Consider the following 23,699-nt stretch of genomic DNA (forward strand, 5'->3'; position numbering starts at 1 on the left):
AGATGAGTGCATTGTAGTGGAGTAAATGCATTTAGACAAAGACGACGTGGTACTAATATGTTTGGGGGGGGGGTTAGATGAGGAAAAAATAAAGATAAAAACTGAGTCGTCGCCACGGGTTAATTTGTAGGCGCTGGAAGATTTTGCACAAAAAATAAATTATATGTTGTAAGATCATTGCGACGACTTAAATCCTTTGCACAGCTTGGACTGCGATCATCGCGTGCTTAATGCCAACAAGTAAGTAACACAGGCAGCACAACATGCAATGTGTGGATCGCACATGGCTGTCTTTAGGACCCAGAGGGACGGCTGACTTTCCCTGCTCACTCTCACTGTGTCGCTGGCTATGCTAGAATAAAGTGTGCGATGAGCGCTGCCTTCCCATGTACATTGTGGAAGCGACTGAGCGGAAGGCTTTATAATACAAACATTGCAACTTATTAACGCCCGGAGAAGCCAGGATGGACATATTAAACCAGGTAAGAGCGTGGCGGCCACACCGGGGGCGAAGGCGAGCGGTCAGCTCCGTCCGTCGTGTGTTACATTATTGGTAAACATATTCTTTCTTTCCCTCCCAAGATTGCAACATCGGGGTCTTTTCGAACAGTGAAAGAGCCCTTGGCGTTTCTTCGCATCCTAGAATGGGTGAGTGATCCCCCTCTTCTTTCCATTTAGGGACCCCCCTCCCACCCTAGGGTAGAGGTGGGGGAAGGGGGTGTATTTGGGAACACCTGTTTTGCAGTCGTATCTATTTATGAATCCAAAGCGTCAGATACAGACATTGAGAATCGCTGTTTTATAGATGATCTTATATGTATCGATTCTGTAAGATGCTCCAATAGTTCTCGCTCGTCCATGTTACCAGATTTGCAGTTTTGGGTAACATTTTATTAGCTAAAGTGAGAAATCAAGTGATCGATCGATTGATCAATAGAGGAATTGATGACAGCGGAGCCAACAATTGCATATTACATTCACCTCGGCTGGATCGGATGCTCTTGTGTTATTTTGGCTACTAAGTATCTAGAAAACCCGGCTGCTGTTTTCAAAATATACTCAGTTGTTGTAAATCTCTTCTCCTGAAGTCTTGTCCTCTTACAATATTAGATGAATGAAGAGGTTCTGCAGCAGCTGAGAGCCACCTTTCCCTAAGCCCAGGAGTCTAGCGGTATAAATATTTTATTACGTAATCTGTGTATATTTAGGGATGGCTTGGTAACTAGCTCAATGAAATCATTTGTCCCTTAGCGTACGACCTGTCAGAATGATTTCTGCTGCAAAACAGAAGAATTGTGTAACAAGAGGGTTGAGAAGATACATAGATACTGGAGAGAGATGGATGGATGGATCGATGGATGGAAGGATGGATGGAAGAAAGGAAGGCAGTGTAAGAGGAAGGAAGGAAGGATGTAAGGAAGGGAGGAAGGAAGGGTAAGAGGAAGGAAGGAAGGGTAAGAGGAAGGAAGGAAGGGAGGAAGGAAGGAAGGGTAAGAGGAAGGAAGGAAGGAAGGAAGGAAGGAAGGAAGGAAGGGTAAGAGGAAGGAAGGAAGGATGTAAGGAAGGGAGGAAGGAAGGAAGGGTCAGAGGAAGGAAGGGAGGGAGGAAGGAAGGAAGGGTAAGAGGAAGGAAGGAAGGAAGGGTAAGAGGAAGGAAGGAAGGGAGGAAGGAAGGGTAAGAGGAAGGAAGGAAGGAAGGGTAAGAGGAAGGAAGGAAGGATGTAAGGAAGGGAGGAAGGAAGGAAGGGTAAGAGGAAGAAAGGAAGGAAGGCAGTGTAAGAGGAAGGAAGCCAGGATGTAAGGAAGGAAGGAAGGGTAAGAGGAAGTAAGGCAGTGTAAGAGGAAGGAAGGAAGGATGTAAGGAAGGGAGGAAGGAAGGAAGGGTAAGAGGAAGGAAGGAAGGGAGGAAGGAAGGAAGGGTAAGAGGAAGGAAGGAAGGAAGGAAGGATGTAAGGAAGGGAGGAAGGAGGGAAGGGTAAGAGGAAGGAAGAAAGGCAGTGTAAGAGGAAGGAAGCCAGGATGTAAGGAAGGGAGGAAGGAAGGAAGGGTAAGAGGAAGGAAGGAAGGCAGTGTAAGAGGAAGGAAGGATGGAAGGAAGGGAGGAAGGAAGGAAGGGTAAGAGGAAGGAAGGAAGAGAAGAAGGAAGGAAGGGTAAGAGGAAGGAAGGGAGAAGGGATGGGAGGCTAAGATGAAGAAAAGAAAGATGGATGGAAGGAAGGATGTAAGGAAGGAAGGGAGGATGGGAGGGTAAGAGGAAGGAAGGATGTAAGGAAGGAAGAAAAGAATGAAGAAAGGAAGGTAGGAAGGAAGGAAGGATAGGAGGGTAAGTGGAAGGAAGGAAGGAAAGATGGAAGGAAGGATGGAAGGAAGGGAGGAAGGATGGGAGGGTAAGAGGAAGGAAGGGAGGAAGGAAGGAAGGAAGGGAGGGAGGGTAAGAGGAAGGAAGGTTGTAAGAGAAGAAGGGAGGAAATAATGAAGGAAATAATAAAGGGTGGAAGGCAGGGATTAAGGAAGGAAGGATGCAAGGAAGGAAGGAAGCAAAGGAGGGTAAGAGGGAGGAACGAAAGAAGGGAAGAGGAAGGAAGGAAAGAAGGGAAGAGGAAGGAAGGATGTAAGGAAAGGAAGAAGGAAGGAAAGGAGGGAGGAAGAAAGGGATTAAGTAAAGAAAGAAGGAGAGAAGGAAGGGAGGGAGAGAGGAAAGAAGGAAGGAAGGATGGAAGGGAGAAAGAGAGGAAGGAAGAATGAAAGGTAGGGAGAGGGGAAAGAAGGAAGACTAGAAGGAAACAAAGGAGGCAGAGATGAAAGAACAAAGGAAAAATGGAAGGAAAGAAGGGAGGAAGAGAGGAAGGAAGAATAAAAGGGAGGGAGAGAGGAAAGAAGGAATGAAGGATGGATGGGAAAAATGGAGGAAGGAAGGGTGGAATAAAGGAAGGTAGGGTGGGAGGGAGGAAGGAAGGAAGAAAGGAAAAGATAGAAGGAAGGATGAATGACTGGGTAGATGAATCATGGAATCGTAGATTGATATAAGATAGGTGGGTTGATAGATAAATAGATCAATAATTACTAGATAAATCATGGTTAGGCATATAAAATAAATATACATGTTAGATAGATAGATATAGGGATAGATAGATAGGATGGATAGATAGAAGGATAGATAGAAGGATAGATAGATAGATAGAAGGATAGATAGAGGGATAGATAGATAGATAGATAGATAAATAGATAGATAGAGGGATAGATAGATAGAGGGATAGATAGATAGATAATGAATGGATAGATAGATAGATAGAAGGATAGATAGAGGGATAGATAGATAGAGGGATTGGGTGGATTGATACATTGACTTTATCCATGTATTGACGCACCAGATGAAAGGATCCCATTTTCGACATTCCGCACATCTTTCTACCTGTTATTGTCTTCATCACCAAGCAATAAGCTTCTAATTCTAGCTAGCAGTGTCTCTGGACCGGAGCAGTTTGGGTTGTGGCTGGATTTGCCTCCCTATAATTATGATTCAGTGGTGTGTCTATTACAGCAGAACAATGAGGAGGAGATGTAATTGGCTGAACAATGTCACTGTTTATTTCTCTGATCCTTATCAGTGGTGATATTTGCAGGTCACGTGACTTGCATTGCCAGTAGGGCTCACGTCCCGCAGAACGCAGCTGAACGGAAAGTTCAGAGCACGTCATATGGCATTAATCAGACTTTTTTAGTCAGGAACGCACTAGATATCTAGGGGGGCTACAAGTGAAAATTGTGCAAATGTTTGAAATTGTGTTTTTTTACAATGTGCAATTAATATCAGTATTAGTGTGATGCTCGAGTTTAGGATTCACATTGTTATGTAACAAGTGTTTCAGTATTTTATTCTTCCTATTATTTCATTGTGTACTATTTGTATTTTGCAAATTTTGAATTATTTTAATTATTTCTCTATTTGTGTTTAATAAAAATTAAATTCTCTATTTCCAGAGAATAATCATGATTAATAGTGATTGTAATAATTGTATGTTATGTTATAATTGTAGACAATATGTAGCCTGATCCAAGTTTCAGATTTCTCTCTTGTGGGAGTGTCTCTTCCAGTAATATAGGCTGGATGTGAGGTCTGTGTGTCTCTCCCAGTAATAAAGACCGGATGTGAGGTCTGTGTGTCTCTCCCAATAATATAGGCTGGATCTGAGGTCTGTGTGTCTCCCAGTAATATAGGCTGGATGTGAGCTCTGTGTGTCTCCCAGTAATATAGGCTGGATGTGAGGTCTATGTGTCTTTCCCAGTAATATAGGCTGGATGTAAGGTATGCATGTCTCTCACAGTAATACAGGCTGGATCTGAGGTCTGTGTGTCTCCCAGTAATATAGGCTGGATGTGAGGTCTGTGTGTTCCTCCCAGTAATACAGGCTGGATCTGAGGTCTTTGTGTTCCTCCCAGTAATACAGGCTGGATGTGAGGTATGTGTGTCTCCCAGTAATATAGGCTGGATGTGAGGTATATGTGTCTCTCCCAGTAATATAGGCTGTATGTAAGGTATGCGTGTCTCTCACAGTAATATAGGCTGGATGTGAGGTCTGTGTGTTCCTCCCAGTAATACAGGCAGGATGTGAGGTCTGTGTGTCTCCCAGTAATATAGGCTGGATGTGAGGTCTGTGTGTCTCTCCCAGTAATATAGGCTGGATGTGAGGTCTGTGTGTTCCTCCCAGTAATACAGGCTAGATGTGAGGTCTGTGTGTTCCTCCCAGTAATATAGGCTGGATGTGAGGTCTGTGTGTCTCCCAGTAATATAGGCTGGATGTGAGGTCTGTGTGTTCCTCCCAGTAATACAGGCTGGATGTGAGGTCTGTATGTCTCTCCCAGTAATATAGGCTGGATCTGAGGTCTGTGTGTCACTCCCAGTAATATAGGCTGGATGTGAGGTCTGTGTGTCCCTCCCAGTAATACAGGCTGGATCTGAGGTCTGTGTGTTCCTCCCAGTAATATAGACTGGATGTGAGGTCTGTGTGTCCCTCCCAGTAATACAGGCTGGATCTGAGGTCTGTGTGTCCCTCCCAGTAATACAGGCTGGATCTGAGGTCTGTGTGTCCCTCCCAGTAATATAGGCTGGATGTGAGGTCTGTATGTCCCTCCCAGTAATATAGACTGGATCTGAGGTCTGTGTGTTCCTCCCAGTAATACAGGCTGGATCAGAGGTCTGTATGTCTCTCCCAGTAATATAGGCTGGATCTGAGGTCTGTGTGTCACTCCCAGTAATATAGGCTGGATGTGAGGTCTGTGTGTCCCTCCCAGTAATACAGGCTGGATCTGAGGTCTGTGTGTCCCTCCCAGTAATATAGACTGGATGTGAGGTCTGTGTGTCCCTCCCAGTAATACAGGCTGGATGTGAGGTCTGTGTGTCCCTCCCAGTAATATAGACTGGATCTGAGGTCTGTGTGTTCCTCCCAGTAATACAGGCTGGATCTGAGGTCTGTGTGTCCCTCCCAGTAATATAGGCTGGATGGGAGGTCTGTGCGTCTTTCCCAATAATATAGGCTGGATGCGAGCTCTGTGTGTCTCTTCCAGTAATATAGGCTGGATGTGAGGTCTGTTCATCCCTCTCAGTAATACAGGCTGGATGTGAGCTCTGTGTGTCCCTCTCAGTAATATGCGCTGGATCTGAGCTTTATGTGTCACTCCCAGTAATATAGGCTGGATGTGAGCTCTGTGTCTCTCCCAGTAATATAGGCTGGATGTGAGCTCTGTGTGTCTCTCCCAGTAATATAGGCTGGATGTGAGCTCTGTGTCTCTCCCAGTAATATAGGCTGGATGTGAGGTCGGTGTGTCTCTCCCAGTAATATAGGCTGGATGTGAGGTCGGTGTGTCTCTCCCAGTAATATAGGCTGGATGCGAGATCCGTGTGTCTTTCCCAGTAATACAAGCTGGATCTGAGGTCTGTGTGTCCCTCCCAGTAATACAGGCTGGATCTGAGCTCTGTGTCTATCCAGGGTACTACTGTCTTCAGTTGCTTTCATGTATTGCAATAGTTCTAATCAATGGAAGATCTAGGTTTTTCAGCATCCTTGACAAGAATTAGGGGCACTTTGCACGCTGCGACATCGCTAGCCGATGCTAGCGATGCTGAGCGCGATAGTCCCCGCCCCCGTCGCACATGCGATATCTTGTGATAACTGCCGTAGTGACCATTATCTCTAAGGCAGCTTCACATTCACTTACCTGCACTGCGACGTCGCTCTGGCCGGCGACCCGCTTCCTTCCTATAGGGGCGGGTTGTGCGGCGTCACAGCGACGTCACACGGCAGGCCGCCAATAGAAGCGGAGGGGCGGAGATGAGCGGGACGTAAACATCCTGCCCACCTCCTTCCTTCCGCATAGCCGGTGGAGGCAGGTAGGAGATGGTCCTCGCTCCTGCGGCTTCATACACAGCGATGTGTGCTGCTGCAGGAACGAGGAACAACATCGTACCTGTCGCTGCATCGAAATTATGGAAATGACCGACACTACACAGATCACCGATTTACGACGCTTTTGCGATCGTTTATCGGTGCATCTAGGCTTTACACGTTGCGACGTCGTTACTGGCGCCGGATGTGCGTCACTTTCGATTTGACCCCGACGACATTGCAGTAGCGATGTCACAACGTGCAAAGTACCCCTTAAGTTTGGCTCCCCTTCCTCCAACCGCTGCTTGATTTCCTTACTTGCAGTCACATGCTGATGAGCGGCTCTTCCTAATTCTCTCAATCTTCTGTGTAAAACTACAGCTCAGACTCCACTGATAGAAGCAGGAAAGGAAGATAGTTGTCACGTATGAAAATCGCGTGAGTGGTCATGTTGTAGCGTGGCACAGGGCAATAGTCATGGGCAAAATGGTTTTCTTTTGCTCCCCGACATACTACATGAATGATGAAGTACTGACTGGGTGTGTGGAGTTGTGTCGTGAGGGCGATATGCCCATGCAGGCCGTATGATGCCCATGGCTTCGGCTGGCCAGGACCAGATGTTGACTCATTGAAGAAGAGAGACCATAAGTTCTTTAAAAACAACATTGTTTTACTTGAGTCCTTTGATTACAGCTATGTACATGGGATAGCGGGTATACAACTTCTCGTACATTTCAGTAATAGAGAGCACCATTTGACTCACCTTCTCCACTTTTACCTGGGTTGTTCCTGTTTTGTTCAGCACAATCCTACTTAGCACAACAGAACTGTTCATGGAAGTCCTTCTGTCTTCCTGCGTTTGAGGAGTAGGTTTCCCAATATGGCCGGACTCAACCTCGAAGCTCTTTGACACTTAGTGAACTCACAGCCCGGACACTACTTTGGCCCACTGACTGTATCGTTTTGACCCGATACCTTTAAAGAACTGTAGGCTAATCGAGGCCTTGCTGCTAGGCGTACTCTTCTCCAGACCTTCCTTATTGGGTCACTCCATTCTCTGATCAGTTCTTAAACCTGCGCTATTGTGTGTTTCAGTCCCTTCCTTAGAAGCACGCAATCTCTGTCCCGGTCTCCTATCTCTTGTTACAGGTCACCCACTGCATGAGGCCTTGATGACCATTCAGACCATAAGTTTGTTTCAGTCACAAGCTTGGCCCTATCTCACCTTCTAACAGGAAACCATCCTTTTCCCTACATGATAATTCCTCCCACTATGGGCTAGTCCCATATGTTAACTGTCTCTTGCCCTACAGTCTGGCAAAACACATACAACAATGCAACACATTACATCACAATTCACATGGCACATTACTTCCACAATGATGCAAAACATTATTCACATGATTGGTGTCTTCAGGGAAGAAAATACGATAACCAGTCCACCTCCTTACAATGTGATGAGAAGCAGCAAGGAGAACTGAATCCTGACTGTGATTATTTTACACGCTGTTAAGATTGAGCATGCTATAATATTTAATTTTATAATTAAAGGGGTTTTCGAAGTTTGTGATGAAAGTCTGCAGTCACTCTAGTTAACTGAAGGCCTCTGAATTCTCACAGCGCGCACACTGCACACTTTCAGGATTTTCCCATGCATGCTTAGTCATGTGACTATATGGTAAGTATGGTATTTGCATACTTCTGGTCACATTCTGACTGAATGCATCCGGTCTCACTCAATTCATTGGTATTGAAAGAAACCATGCATATCTTATCAACATGTGACAGCAGATATGCAAATTGCATACTTGCGGTTTCATTGCTTACTGCTCTCACCACCAGCACGAGAAAGTCCTGCCAGTGTGCAGAGTGCACACTGTGAGAATTTTGGATTCTGCAGTTACATATAAATACATCACCAGAACCACCAACAGTACATAAATACATCACCAGAACCCCCATCAATACTTTTCTCCCTCTAAACTGTCTCCTCATACTATTCCCTTCAATTGTCTGCTCATAAATTTCCCCCTCCCGCATACTATTTCCTCATATATTCCCACCCCCTCACTATACTGTCTCCTCACATATTTAGCCCTTTGCTCTTCATACTGTCTTCTCACACACCACCCTTTCTCCTCATACTGTTTCCCCATCCATCCTCACTTGCTTGTTCCTCATATTATTTCACACACACTTCCTACCCTGCACTCCCCATACTGTGTCCATACCCATTCCCCCTCTGTCACCATACTGTTTCTTTATACACCCCCCTGCCATATTATGTTTGCAAGCATTCCCCCCCCTTGCTCATTATACTGTTTCCTGACTTCCCCCGGACTTTCCATACTGTTTCCTCACACATCCCCCCTCGCTCTCCATACTGTGTTCACAATGATTCCTTTCCCTCACTCACCATATTGTTTCCTCATATATTCCCCCCACCATGCTACCCCTACTGTTTCCTCCCACATTCCCCACTCACTAAAGGGTGTGTTACACGCAGCGATATCACTAGCGATATCGCTGGTGAAAGCACCCGCCCCTGTCGTATATGCATCACGGGCAAATCGCTGCCCGTGGCGCACAAAATCGTTGGGAGCCGTCACACGGACTTACCTGCCTAGCGACGTGTCAACGATCAACGATAAGGTGAGTATTTTTGATCGTTAATGGCCGTTCGTTGGTGTCACTCTCAACGACGTTGCTAACAATGCCGGATGTGCGTCACGGAATCCGTGACCCCAGCAATAAATCGTTAGATACGTCGTTGTGTGTAACGGGGCCTTTACTATACTGTCTCCTTTTATATCCTACCTTGCCATAGGGCTAACACACACATTGCCCCATGCTCACCACACTGTCTCCTCATACATTTTCCCCCTTACTCCTCATAATGCGTCCGTACCCATGCCCCCTCACTCTCCATATTGTTAACACATACATTCCCCTCCTGATACCCATACTGTTTCCTCATGCGTTCCTCCACTCACTCCCTATACTGTGTATGCACCCATTAACCCCAAACTCACTTTCCATACTGTCTCCTCTTACATCCTCCCTCCCCATACTGTTAATGTACCTGTTCCCCTTCTGCTCCCCATACTGTGTCCGCACCGAACTCCCTCCAATCCCTACTTTGTTTCCTCAGTTTTTACAATAACGCTTCTGTGTCTTCAGCTCCTTTGGAGCACATACCACACCAAAGAATGATCTTCGTGGCACTGGCGAGTGACATAAGCAACATAATTGGATCACACTGCTGACATAAAAAAAAATAAAAAAAAGACCTGTGGAAGCACTTTGCTTTAGTGCGAAACAGCCGTTGGCCGGTGTGCCAGCACTGCCCTCTCCCCTTACATGTTGTAACTTGTTTGCAAAAAGTCATTAAAACTGCAGAATCCCACCGTGAAGTGCAGCCCTCTTTTCTTCTCTAGATTCACACTGCTGACGGCACCCTGACCCAGAAGTGCTGTTGGTCAGTGTTTCAATTACACTCGCATCTGTAAGATGCAAGTACAATTAATTACATGGAGTTGGCGTGATACATCTTCTCTGAGCCGGCTGTCAGCTTGACAGCTGGCTCAGAGAATGTCCAAATCCCACTATAGAGGGGCTGCAAAATGTAGCCACCAGGGAGACACCTCATACTGCTGCACCAGGTGGCCCAACGGTGCCCCCCTGCCAACTGTGCCGTGGGAAAATGCCCACATGCCCACTTTCTAAATATACCTCTTACCTGGCAGAACAATGGTTGGGGACAGTGGTGTACAGCCAATTGTGACAGGCCACGCGACTGCTGTGGGGCCTGTGAGCTGGAGGGGCCTACTGTCACCTACTTCAGCTGGATGTGTGTTCGAGGGCGCCCATCCAGCTGAAATGCATTGCAACACAGAGCCCGTCGGATCCTTGAGCTGCAAATAGGCCTGCTGTTTAAGGATATTAATGTTCTCTGCTCTCTAAGCCTATAATCATGGTCAACTGAGAGGTGGGTGGGATTATGGGCATGGAGACCAGTGAATATTCATTCTCTTTAATAGCAGCACACACAATCACTCTGCCTCTGACTTACTGCAGCTGCTGCACGATGGTGTGTGCCCCCTAGTAATAAGAATGAATATTCACTGGGCATGAAAAGCAGCAAATATGCCGGCAGCTGGTGTCAGTGTAATTGGGCACGCATGGCAATGACATCATGCACTGCACCACTTACACACTGAAGTCAGCTGCCAGAATCAGAGGACACTGCGCACAGAGGGAGCAAAATGAAGGTGATAAAATAATTTCTTTTTTACTGTGCTCGGTGTGATGGGGTCATATACTGTATACCAGGATGTGCCCATATATATACCAGGATGGGCACATGATGAGGGCCATATGTACCAGGATGGGGCCTTATATACCACGATGGGGCCATACATAGTGCAATAAAGCCATATATATTAGGATGAGCCAATGATAAGGACCATATGTACCAGGATGGGGCCATATATACCAGGATTGGGCCATATATACCAGGATGGGCCCATGATGAGGGCCATAGACACCAAGTTGGGGCTATATACAGTATATGAGGATGGGACCATCTATACCAGGATGGGCCCAGAATGAGGGCTGTATGTACCAGAATGATGCCATATATACAAGAATGGGCTAATGATGATGGCCATATATACCAGGATCAGGCTATGCATACCAGGATGAAGCCATATATACCAGTATGGGCCCTGGATGAGGGCCGTATGTACTAAAATGGGGCCATAAATACAAGGATGGACCCATGATGATGGCCATATATACCAGGATCGGGCCATGAATATCAGGATGGTGCAATAGATAACAAGGTGGGCCTATGATGAGGGTCATATGTATGAGCATGAGGTCATGTATACCAGGATGGGTCCATGATGAGGTCCATATGTATCAGGACGGGGCAATACATACCAGGGTGGGCCCATGATGAGGGCCATATGTACCAGCATGAGGTCATATATACAAGGATGGGCCCAGGATGTGGCCATATATACCAGGATTGGGCAATATATAGCAGAATGGGCTCAGGAAGAGGGCCATATGAACCAGGATAGGTCACATGAAAAAACGTTTTATAGTACAATGTATTATGGCATGATATAATGGATATGGCACCGTGTATTATGGGCCTCACTACAATTTTGGACTTTTTTCCTTCCTTCAAAGTAACAACTTCTAGGGCCCTGATTGAAAATTCTAATTTTCTTAAAGGGGTTATCAGTTTTATTTTCCTTTCCTGGGTCCAAAGCTGAGTCTGCACCACTGCACCTGGTGTCTGCTATTGTCTGCAGTGCTGATGTCACATCGAAAGCCCTGCCGCCAATCAGTGAGGTCAGCGCCTCTGAGCGGCTGAGGGCATTCCACACTGGAACCATTTCCTTTGTCCTCTAATCTATACTATAGGACTCTATAGGGTGCATGCAGGCATAATAATGAGGTGGCTTTCAGTTTACGACAGTCAAACCAATGGATAATAGTAGTAACCGAGTATGCTGGGAAGCTGACGAAAGTTCCAACACCTATAGTACTGGTAGAATGCTGAAGTAGAGGCACTTCTCACTCACTGGAAAGTTACAGACCATAAAAATTGGCACAGTTCGTGGAGATTTTAGGCAACTATGTGCACTACAAGCAGTTTTAACTTTTTATGATAAGTGAATAAAGGAAGGTCATAGTTTTGTATAGGGTTTATGTGAAAAATCAGGGATGCTTTAGAGGTATGCATTAGGGAGTTCTGAGTGAGCAGAGGGGGAAACTGTCATGAGGGATTATGGGGATAGTGGGAAACCGGGGCCCATAAGCTGACCCTCAGACTAGGGGGCTCTGTGTTATCCCTATTCTCAGAGATACCCCTAATGGTGGAGATGTTTGAGTCTCCTGCCCGGCCCTACCCCTGACCAGTTATGATCTTATACCCCCTCCCACAGGGGAACCGGGACAGGAGTGTGATTTAACCCATAGAAATGGACAAACAGGGGAAACCAATACTCTATCTCACATCATTCACACACAGAGGTTTAAGTTTAAGACAAAAAGAGCTTAGGAGGAAAGTAAGAGCAGGGTGGAAACAACAAGATGAAAAAAAAAACCTCCACAACACACACCAAGCACAGGCTGCCCTCTCTCCAGCAAATCTGGGACACCACAGCACACAGACCAACACAGCAGAAACTATAGTCGGCATGGGTGGAAGTTATCCTCCAACCTAAATATGAGAGGAGTAGATGTGATTGGTTTCCTAACAACGTGTGATCCCAGAAGCCTAACAAGCAGGCTAGCAGAGGTTAACTCTTGCTAGCCTGTCTATGACTGAGCACACAGCTGGTCAACGCCCGAGTCTGCCTGTGTACATCAGAAACAGCAGAGAAACCATCGGGAGGAGTGTCAGATTCTGCAATGTGAACAGCGTCTGATGCCGCCATCACAGTTGGCGAGTTTTGTGTAAACCTCCGTGTTACAGAAACCTGTTATGTCTTTCAGGATCCAGGCAAACCACTGATTTTAATATAATGTGTGACTTGTTTAATCTGCTCGGTGGTGGCTCCACAGGAGACTTTCTGATCAGCTTATTTTTCAGAGACCCTTTTAATAAGTAGGCATTGTGCAAAGCAGACATTCTTAAACGAGGGAATGAGAAGCCACAATTCTGCTCACTAATTGGTAAATTTCCAACTACTCAACTCTTTATCCCTAAACACAATGGAGTCAAAAATATCAATCTATAATTGTGCACATTGAAGTTCAATGCTGAATAAAGGAAATTGCTTGTTCAAATTTGCAGTCTAGATGTCAAGTGTAGATGTCATTAGGCACATAAACCTGCTTCTTGCAATGTGATTAGAGAAAACAAGAATGGTATGTCCTTTATTTTAATGCTACGGCTGTGTAAATCTAAGTACAACAGAAAAAATGACACCTTTCGTGTAGTGATGAGATGTTCCAGCGCTGAGAAATTGAGCTTTAGCCTGGAAGTGCATGGGGGCGTGTCAGTGCACTCAATTGCCACGCCCACAATGCGCGTGGCTTCAAAGCTGGATTTCTCAGCTCTGGCATGTCAGATTTCTACAAAACAGGTATCATTTTTCTCGTTGTACTAAGACCTATACAAATATACCACTAGATCCAGTATTAAAATGGATCTGAAGGGTTTAATTTAAGTCTCTATAATTATTTAGATATTTCCAAAATATGTTTGAAAATATATAGATTGGATTACGTAGTGTCTCTTAATCTGTCTCACATGGAATGCTTTTATATTTCTGTTTAGGATTCCATTTCATACAAGATTTGTTACAAAGTTATAGACACTTTGTGATACCGGCCCACCGCAATCACCTGACACTTGTCACATTCTTTTATCACATATGTGGAGCGCATTATGACTCACTGGGCTTTCTATCTACTCTGAGATGTGATGCCGTATGTGCAAATTCCAACACCTCAGTGATTCATCTTACACCAGTCTACTGATTCAGAGAATGAGGATATTTTCATAACACTGATTATAACAGATAAATAGTTTGTCAAGCTTCTGAAACCTTTTTACAAGTGTCCAAGTATCTGCCCTGTTATGTATACCAGATAACCAGAACTCTTCTCAAAATCTGAGAATTCAAACCCTAAAATTTCTCCCCCTAAAACCCAAAATTCACATTGCTCCACTAATTTGTGTAGGAACCTACATGAAATAATGATCACCAATTGTGTCAGTCATTTTCTATTCTGTAGAGCGTAAGCTCTTATGGTCAGCGGGGTCCTCTCTATTCTGTAGAGTGTAAGTTCTTATAGTCAGTGGGGTCCTTTCTATCTCTCCTGTAGAGTGTAAGCTCTTATGGTCAGCGGGGTCCTCTCTATTCTGTAGAGTGGAAGTTCTTATAGTCAGTGGGGTCCTTTCTATCTCTCCTGTAGAGCGTAAGCTCTTATGGTCAGTGGGCTCCTCTCTTTTCTGTAGAGTGTAAGTTCTTATAGTCAGCGGGGTCCTTTCTATCTCTTCTGTAGAGGTTAAGTTCTTATGGTCAGAGGGGTCCCCTCTCTCTCCTGTAGAGTGTAAGCTCTTATGGTCAGCGGGGTCCTTTCTATCTCTCCTGTAGAGTGTAAGTTCTTATGGTCAGCGAGGTCCTTTCTATTTATTCTGTAGAGTGTAAGCTCATATGGTCAGTGGGGTCCTCTCTCTCTGTAGAGTGTAAGCTCTTATGGTCAGCAGAATCCTATCTCTCTCATGTCGAGTGTAAGCTCTTATGATCCTCTTATGATCGGTGGCAGCCTCTCTCTCTCTCCTGTAGAGTGTAAGCTCTTATGGTCAGCAGGGTCTTCTCTCTCACCTGTAGATTGTAAGCTCTTATGGTCATCGGGTCCTTTTTCTTTTTCTGTTTCTCCTGTGGAGTGTAAGCTCTTATGATCAGCGGAGTCCTCTCTCTTGCTCTCTCCTATAGAATGTGAGCTCCTATGGTCAGCAGGATCTTCTTTCTCTCCTGTAGAGTGTAAGCTCTCTTGATCAGTGGGGTCCTCTCTCTCTCTCCTGTAGAGTGTAAGCTCTTTTGATCAGTGGGGTCCTCTCTCTATCTCTTCTGTAGAGTGTAAGCTCTTATGGTCAGTGGGGTCCTCTCTCTCCTGTAGAGTGTAAGCTCTTTTGATCAGTGGGGTCCTCTCTCTATCTCTTCTGTAGAGTGCAAGCTCTTTTGATCAGTGGGGTCCTCTCTCTATCGCTTCTGTAGAGTGTAAGCTCTTATGGTCAGTGGGGTCCTCTCTCTCGTGTAGAGTGTAAGCTCTTATGGTCAGCGGAGTCCTCTCTCTCCTGTAGAGTGTAAGCTCTTTTGATCAGTGTGGTCCTCTCTCTCTTTCCTGTAGAATATAAGCTCTTATGGTCAGTGGGATCCTCTCTCCCCTGTAGAGTGTAAGCTCTTATGGTTAGCAGCATCCTCTCACTCTCCTGTAGAGTGTAAGCTCTTTTGATCAGTGTGGTCCTCTCTCTCTTTCCTGTAGAATATAAGCGCTTATGGTCAGCAGGGTCCTCTCTCCCCTGTAGAGTGTAAGTTCTTATGGTTAGTGAGGTCCTCTCTGTCTTTCCAGTAGAGTGTAAGCTCTTATGGTCAGCGGAGACCTCTCTCTCTCCTGTACCACTGTAGCACCAAAGATAATGGGGATGTTACGTACGTAGCTGGAATATCATATAGGTACCACAACTGAGATAACCACCGGCAGTTGTCTGCATGGATTTATAGGCACATGCTCCGTCCATGATAGAAGACGTTAAGCTCCCTGAAGCATCGTCTTGGCTCTGAGCTCTCGTCTTCGGTCTTTCATCTGTTTCTCTGTCCATCTACAAGTGATGATGGGTCCTATATAGTAAATCCTCACGTCTCTCTTCTCTTCTTCCATCCTGGATTTGAGCTGAGTGGAACAAGAATAAAAGAAAGAAAAAAACACAGAAAATATCAACAGACTAATTATTTCATTTAAAGCTATGAATTACTCCAAGAAGCTGGCTTCTCCAGGGAGGATTAATCTATGTATGCTCTATTTCAGAAGAATTTTGCAAAAAAAGAAAGCTTATCACCTTGGAAACATATGGCTCCAGCACTGGCAGGCTGGATTGTGTACCGGAAAATAAACACTCTTGATCGGTAGAATACTTTCGGTGCCCGTTGAGTGTTTAGAAGTGGCCATATGTAAAGGAAGATGATCTACATTGGAAAAAGTGCAGATATGTTTTGGAAAAAAAAAGTTGATTCCAGTTCCTCAAAGTTTGGTTTGTTGATGATAAATGGGAGGATAATGCTTAGTAAAAAACAAAAAAAATGACAATGCTTAATAAAAAAAGAGATGCTAATGCTTAGTAAAAAAAAAATGATAATGCTTAGTAGAAAAAGATGAAAATGTTGGGGGAGACCTCCGGGTCTCTCTCAGGGTCACGGAGTTGGATTTCAAATCAGAACTGCGCAGATGTATATGAATCAGGAAAATGACCACACAGAGAAACGTGTCTCTATTTGGGAGAAGTGAAGGCCTTCTGCCCGTGTATTCAAAAATATAACATTTTATACAGCTTTTTGGACAGTCCTGTAAAACAGCATTCCTTTAAGTCATTCGGGTGTGTCTGGGAACAGACGAGATTCTACTCAAGAATTTTGTTTATTCATGAGTCTAACCGGTTTTCAAATAACCTGTTCTATTGAAGAATGTCAGTTTACTTATTTATGAGACTACAAACTCATTACTTAGCCCTAAGCATAGTTTGTTTGCATATACAATCCTTGCAACATTTCAGTCAGGTATATGAAAAAGCAATACATAAAACATTCAAAATACAGATTCATCTTATTTTAATATAATATCATACTGGAGAAACGATTCATAGCCTAGGCCTTCACAATAATGTTTGGTAGAAAAAAAGATGACAATGCTTAGTAAAAACAGTATAATGCTTAGTAAAAAAAAAGGATAAAAATGCTTAGTAGAAAAAAAGATGATAATGCTTAGTAAAAAAAGATGAAAATACTTAGTAAAAACAAAAGATGATAACGATTAGTAAGAAAAGATGAAAATGCATAGTAAAAAAAGATGTGCTTAGTAAATAAAGATGATAATGCTTAGTAAAAAAAGATCATAATGCTTAGTAAAATAAGATGATAATGCTTAGTAAATAAAGATGATAATGCTTAGTAAAAAAACATGATAATGCTTAGTAAAAAAGATGATAATGCTTAGTAAAAAAGATGGCAATGCTTAGTAAAAAAAGATGATAATGCTTAGTAAAAAAGAATGATAATGCTCAGTAAAAAAAAAGATGATAATGCTTAGTAAAAAAAGATGACAATGCTTAGTAAAAAAAAGATATTAATGCTTAGTAAAAAAATCATAATGCTTAGTTAAAAAGAATGATAATGCTTAGTAAAGAAAAGATGATAATGCTTAGTAAAAAAAATATGATAATGCTTAGTAAAGTAAAAGAGATAATGCTTACTAAAAAGATGATAATGCTTAGTAAAAAAAAAAAAAAAGATGATAATGTTTAGTAAAAAATGATAATGCTTAGTAGCAAAATAGATGATAATGCTTAGTAAAAAAGACACTGACCTCAAAAACTATTGGGCTACCTGGCACTGTCACCTGGCAACACAAAGGTATAGGCAATGTCACCATTGATGGTCCAAGCTGCACTCTGTAAAAAAAATATAAAATGTGCAGAAAATAAATTTGAGGTATTGATTTATATTTTGGCCAAAATACGCATTACGCATGCTTGGGTGCCCATGTCTTGGAGTCCCTACACTACAGTGAAACAAAATAAAAAGCATATTAAAAAAATAGGGAATTTTTTGTTAAAAATTCCAAGATAATTGAATTATAAACAAAGCAAAAAGGCAATGGTGTTTACCAGCCAAAGTCATAGAAACAAATGCACAGACAGGGTGCAAGAGTCCCTCCTAATAAAGGAGGTAACACAGGTGCAAGATACTGATGTAACAACCACTCCTAACCTACCAGTTCATGACCTGCACCCTATTGCAAGCTTCAGCTTTCTAATACTGTGCAATCATTCCCTCCATGAATTGGTAGGTTGAGAGTGGTTGTTTCATCAGTACTTTGCACCTGGGTTACCTTCTTTTAGGCTGGGAGGGGCAAAATAACCATGGGCCTTCACAGCCTGATAATACCAGCCCCCAGCTGTCTGCTTTACCTTAGCTGGTTATCATAAATGAGAGAGCCCTACATCATTTTTTTTAATTTATTTATTCCCTATCCACATTTGTTTGTAGGGCAGGTGTCCTGCTCTTACCACCATGTTGCTTTCTTTTGCAACCCCCTAGCCCTTACTATGACCATTTTACAGCACAGAAGTTTGGGTCCCCATTGACTTATCCGGGGTTCGGAGTCAAGTTCGGCTCAAGTCTGGGTACCAAACCGAACTTTTAACTAAAGTTCAGCTGAATCTGGCGAACCCGAACATCCACAGGTCCGCTCATCCCTAGTGGTGACCAAGGAACTGAACTTCTGGAATGGAATTTAAATTTTTCTTTCTTTTTACGGTGTTTACCGTAAAGGTTCATTCATTTTATATTTTGATAGACTGGTCTTTTACAAACGAGGTGATACCAAATATGTGTCTTTTTTTTTTTACATTTTTTTATGTTTAATGAGTTTTTGAGTCTCTTTAGGGAATTTTAACCTGTGATCATTTGCTCGCTTGTTCTAAACACCAAAATACCACTGTATTCCACTATATAGGAAAAAGTCCCACTCTGTGGCTGTGTGACGCCCTGGCCTATCAGGTCGTCACAGGGTATTGTGCAATCTGCCCTTCTGCACAGTATCCACCCTCCTTGGTTAACGGATCCCAGTCCTTTGGTGTTGTTAACAGCTTGTCCAATCAAAATCCTAGGAACACTTCCCACTTGAACCTAATAGACACACCATTGGGGGCCTGAAGGGAATAGGGCCGCCCACATGGGGGGTTGTGAGGAGAAAGTGAGGACAGTGACAGTTGAGAGTTGAGAGTGAAGGAGAGAGGAGGTGAAGTGGCTCTTGTGAGGAGAGGCCACGGAGGAGAGCTCCTGTATACTAGGTGGCAGACGTTGGTCTGGGCCTGGTAGGAGCTGGAACCCCGGTCAAAGGGGACAGTGTCAAGGGGCACGGACTGCCGAGAAGGGCAGCCGGTGGCCTTTAGCGATCATTGGGCAGGGGCCAGGGCATGACTGGGTACGTGGAGCCCAGGCCAGAAAGTAGCTTCACGCGTTCTGGTAATTTACCCGACGGGGGTGAAGACTTCAAGTGTCATCCCCAACCCGCTCCAAAATCGGGGTACTAGCGCATCGATGGAATAGGACTTTTCCACTACAGTCCAAAGAAATCCTAAGCGTGAACCCTGAGAGCAAGCTCACTCCGTTAGCCATACGGGTGAACGGGACCCCGAGAGTTTCATACCAACGGGTCCAATCGAGAATAAGGTGCCAGGGATAGGGCCACAGACCAACAACAACATCAAGGGCACGGATCCAGGCGTGCTCCCCGCAGACTACCGTGGTGCTCAGAACTTTGGTTTACAAGGTGTCAGTGTGGTAATTCTGGGACTGAGTACATTGGAAACCCTTGCACCTATCCCCTAACGGCACCCAAACACCATCCATCATCAACGGGCCCCGGGACACAGACCCCCTACCCACGGAGGGGTTAAACATTAGGCTGCCACACCATCGTCACTGGGCTCCCCAACGGCAGCAGTGGTCCCTCACATTACCGTGCACCGTGGGTGGCGTCACGAACTTTCCAAAATCCCCCTGTACATATCTCCCCCCTTCTTTTAATCGAGTGGCCTCGCGACCCCCAGGTCCAGAGACCCCTCGAGTCACCACGGATCCGGATTCGAGCGGCGGCAGCAACCCGGCTGCTCGCACGGGGGCGGTACAGCTGAGCTTCACAGGAACACCAAAATGACACTGACATAGACTTTCAGCAGGATCCCGGTTACTGTGGTAAAGTGTCCTGTGACTCCCGTTCTATTTCTATGCTTCTGTCAAAGATTGACAATTAGATCTAAATAGTTAACAGCAGCAATCACAGCTTAGCTCTGGCCACTACTCTGAGGCCGGAGTCACACTTGGGAGTGACTTGTGTCAATCTCGCAACGTATCATCCGGCACGGCCGCACACTATCCGGAGCAGGTCGGCTGTATGTATTTCTATGTAGCTGAGACGCTCGTGTCCGGAGAGCATCAGGCTGTGCTGGGTGATGCGATGCGAGACTCGCGCAAGTCACTCACAAGTGTGACTCCAGCCTCCCAGGTGTGGAGAGAGCTTAGCTCCTAAGGCTCATCAACACTTATGGACCGATGGATGATTAGCTGTATAGATGGATAGATGAAGGGATGGGTGGGTTGATGGATGGTTGGGTGGGTAGATGGATTGATGGATGGATAGATAGGAAGATAGATACATATATGGATGATGGATGGGATAGGTAGATGATGGATGGGATAGATGGATGGATAGATGATGGATGGATGGCATAGATGGATGATGGATAGATGGCATAGATGGATGATGGATGGATGGGATAGATGGATGATGGATAGATGGCATAGATGGATGATAGATGGATGGGATAGATGGATGATGGATGGGATAGATGGATGATGGATGGATGGAATAGATGGATGGATGGATGGGATAGATGGATGATGGATGGATGGAATAGATGGATGGATGAATGGGATAGATGGATGATGGAATAGATGGATGGATGGATGGGATAGATAGATGATGGATGGATAGATACAGTAGATGTGACACACCCCACCGGGGCCTGGGGCCACTCATTACTGGGCCACGGCTCTGTTCTGTCTGGAAGGATGTCACGGCGACAGGGCCCAGTTCCGTGACCCCGGCGGTGTCGTTAAAGGAGATAACAGTGGGGATTATTTACAGGGGATAATATTTCGCGACGACACCTGTGGTATGCGGCAAGATAGGTGCCTCTGTTACTATTCAGTTCCCTGGGGGGTCTGTGATGATGCAGCTGAGTTGGTACAGCTCTCCACAGGTAGAGCTGGGCCCCAGGGCTGTTGGGGGTTGCAGTCTGTAATGGCGGAGTGCAGGGCCGGAGGCACAGGCAAGTAACTTGGCAACACAGGGATGCAGTTACAAGGTCTTTACTCACAGTTAGAAGTTCCAGATTACCACATCCGGATGATCAAATGCAGCCCTTGGAGTGCTGAGTTCTGCTCTGATGGGCCCCAGCCGATCCTTGGATAGTTCGGAGGCACAACCTGGTTCACCCTTCTGTATTCCTACCCTGGTCGTCTTCCTGCGCTGACCCTTCCCGCCTGTCTTGCGTCTGGACACAGAGAGCCCCGAGCCAGTGTCCGCGGATCCTTTGTATGCGTAGCTTTCCTGCCTTGTCCCTTGGTCCTATGTGGTCACCTTTTCACTGGATGTGTGCGGATGTGGCTTCGGCTCTTGCAGTAACCTCAGCCTTCGGTTTGCTAGCTGAGCCTTGAAGTTCTCCATTAGTTGAGGGGCCGGTCCCCTTTTGCGGCCAAGTCCCTCCACTCTGGTATGCCATTTGTGGAACGAGACCACGAGTGTATGGCGCACTTCCCGTGGGCTCTAGGACCCCTTCTCTCCTGTGCCTGGGCTAAGATGCTGCAGCTCAAGAGCACAGGTTTTCACTCCTCTTCTCCTACTTCCCGACTAACTCGCTTTCCACTAACTAGACTCCACCTCCAAGCTGGCTTAGGGGACAATGCTTCTTCCGAAGGAGATAGCTTAGTTGCACTAGGCCTTACCCATGGCCTGATGGAGTGTGGCTAAATAAGCGTGTATCTGTTTTTGTGTGTACACCGATTTGTGACCTCCTCCTTACCTGGAATGGGATACTACACCTCTGGATGAGGTGCAGTATCTCTGTGGCGACTGGAGCCTCAGGGGTGCCACAGATGAATGATGGATAGATGGGATGGATAGATGGGATGGATGGGATAGATGGATTGATGGATGGATGTATAGATTGATCAATGGATGGATGGGATAGATTCATGATGGATGGATGGGATAGATGGATGATGGATGGATTGGATAGATGGATGATGGATATATGGGATAGTGATGGATGGATGGGATAGATGGATGGATGACTGGATAGGATAGTTAGATATGATGGATGGGATGGATGGATGATAGATGGATTGATATATAGATGAATATAGATGAATGGATGGGATGGATGGATGGATGGATGAGATAGATGGATGAATAGGATAGTTGCATGGATGGATGCGTGGATGAATGGATTTTGGTCGGTTGGTTAATGGATGGATAGATTTGAGTGGATGGATGGATAGATAGATAGAGCTAAACACTAGGTATTGTGTGACGTCTGGTCACATCTGCGTCAGGCTGAGATTCGCTCTCCTGCCCGCTTCCTTTCTGTAAACATCACTAATTTGAGCTGACGTTGCTTCACATCAGTAATTAGGTAGCAGACATTGCTGCGATCAGTCAGAGTTCAGACACGGAGGTGATCGTGCTATCTCCGTGCACCCGGCTGTCACGTCCCTCTGTGAATGAACTATTAATGCATTCTTTTTTTCTCAATGTCTTTTCCATTTCAGCATAAATAAATGTGACAGGAACAATTCCATTTATGAAACGAGGAGAAAAAAACAATAATGGGCAAAAAACAGATACAGAAATACTGTAAATAGTCTGATCAGTGGTTGCTCATTACTATTGTCGCGGGCGGGGAGGAGGGTGTCAGCACACTACGCTCACCCCTTCTGCTCGGGTCCGGGGGCTGCTGCTCAGTGGTGGCTCGAGCGGTGGGCCGGATCCCGGGGGTTTCTCGAGCGGCACTCCTCGCCCGTGAGTGAAAGGGGTTTGTTGGGTGTGGGGATTGTTTATTGTCCGTGACGCCACCCACGGTTGTGGTGATTGCACCACCGCTGCTCTGGATGGGGATCCCGGGGATGGTGATGCGGAGCAGCCAGGTGTTGTGTTGCCCCTCCGTGGGTAGGGGTTGGTGATCCCGGGGCCCAGTGATGGCTTGGGAGGTGCAGGGCCTGGTGGGCGCAGGGACGCGGGGGCAGCGCTGTGCCTTGCGGCACTGTGGTACTCACTCAGCCTGAGACGTTGACACAGTCTTTACGGTAAACCAAACGGCTGGCAAGACGGTCCCATGGACGGCTGCACTTGCTCTCCCGGTAGGTGACGGTGATGTCCCTCTTCCTAGCACCTTTGTGTACTTGTTGGTTGCGATGGGTCCCCACCGGTAACCCGCTCCCCGGCTTCAAGCTGGACCGGGGGAGCTCTACTCTTTGCCCGCAGGCGCTGGCCCTAAGAAACTGGTGCCTTTGCGGTGGCGGTGTCTCTCTTACACTGGCTGGGCTGTTGCCTTCAATCGGGACTTGGTTGTTGGGGGATCTACGTCCCCTTCACTGACGGATTCGGCAAATTATGGCGACTCCAAGCCTTGCCGGGGTCCGAGAGGCCCCTGCCCTGGTGCTGACTGTCCTTCGGAACACTGCTGCAGACCGCCGGGCACACAGCCTACGGGGTCCTTCCAGGAACTTCCAAACGGTCCCCCTTCAGACAGTCACCGCCGTTGCTGACCTTGCTGACCTGTCCTGCACACAGCTGGACTACCTCAGGCTTTTGCACACTCCTTCTGTTCTGTCACCACTCTTGCTGTCCTCCTTTACTACTTTTCTTTCTTCACTTTCACTTAGCTGTTTACTTTAGCCCTGTCTGGGCTACTCCTCCACTCCTTCCACTTCCTCCTCCCTGACTC

At 45.7% G+C, this 23,699-nt stretch overlaps 1 protein-coding gene across 1 annotated transcript in view; it reads left to right on the plus strand.

The window, feature by feature from the left end:
* The first annotated feature begins 209 nt into the window (after positions 1-209).
* Positions 210-23,699, plus strand: part of SYNPR (synaptoporin) — a 247,253-nt gene continuing 223,763 nt past the window's right edge. Inside the window, exons 1-2 of the mRNA XM_075321368.1 lie at positions 210-482; positions 583-648. Of these exons, the coding sequence (XP_075177483.1) occupies positions 465-482; positions 583-648 (84 nt within the window). The 5' untranslated portion in view covers positions 210-464. The remainder of the gene's footprint in view (positions 483-582; positions 649-23,699) is intronic.

The sequence above is a fragment of the Anomaloglossus baeobatrachus genome, chromosome 8 (genome assembly GCF_048569485.1).
Source record: "Anomaloglossus baeobatrachus isolate aAnoBae1 chromosome 8, aAnoBae1.hap1, whole genome shotgun sequence".
Lineage (NCBI taxonomy): Eukaryota > Metazoa > Chordata > Amphibia > Anura > Aromobatidae > Anomaloglossus > Anomaloglossus baeobatrachus.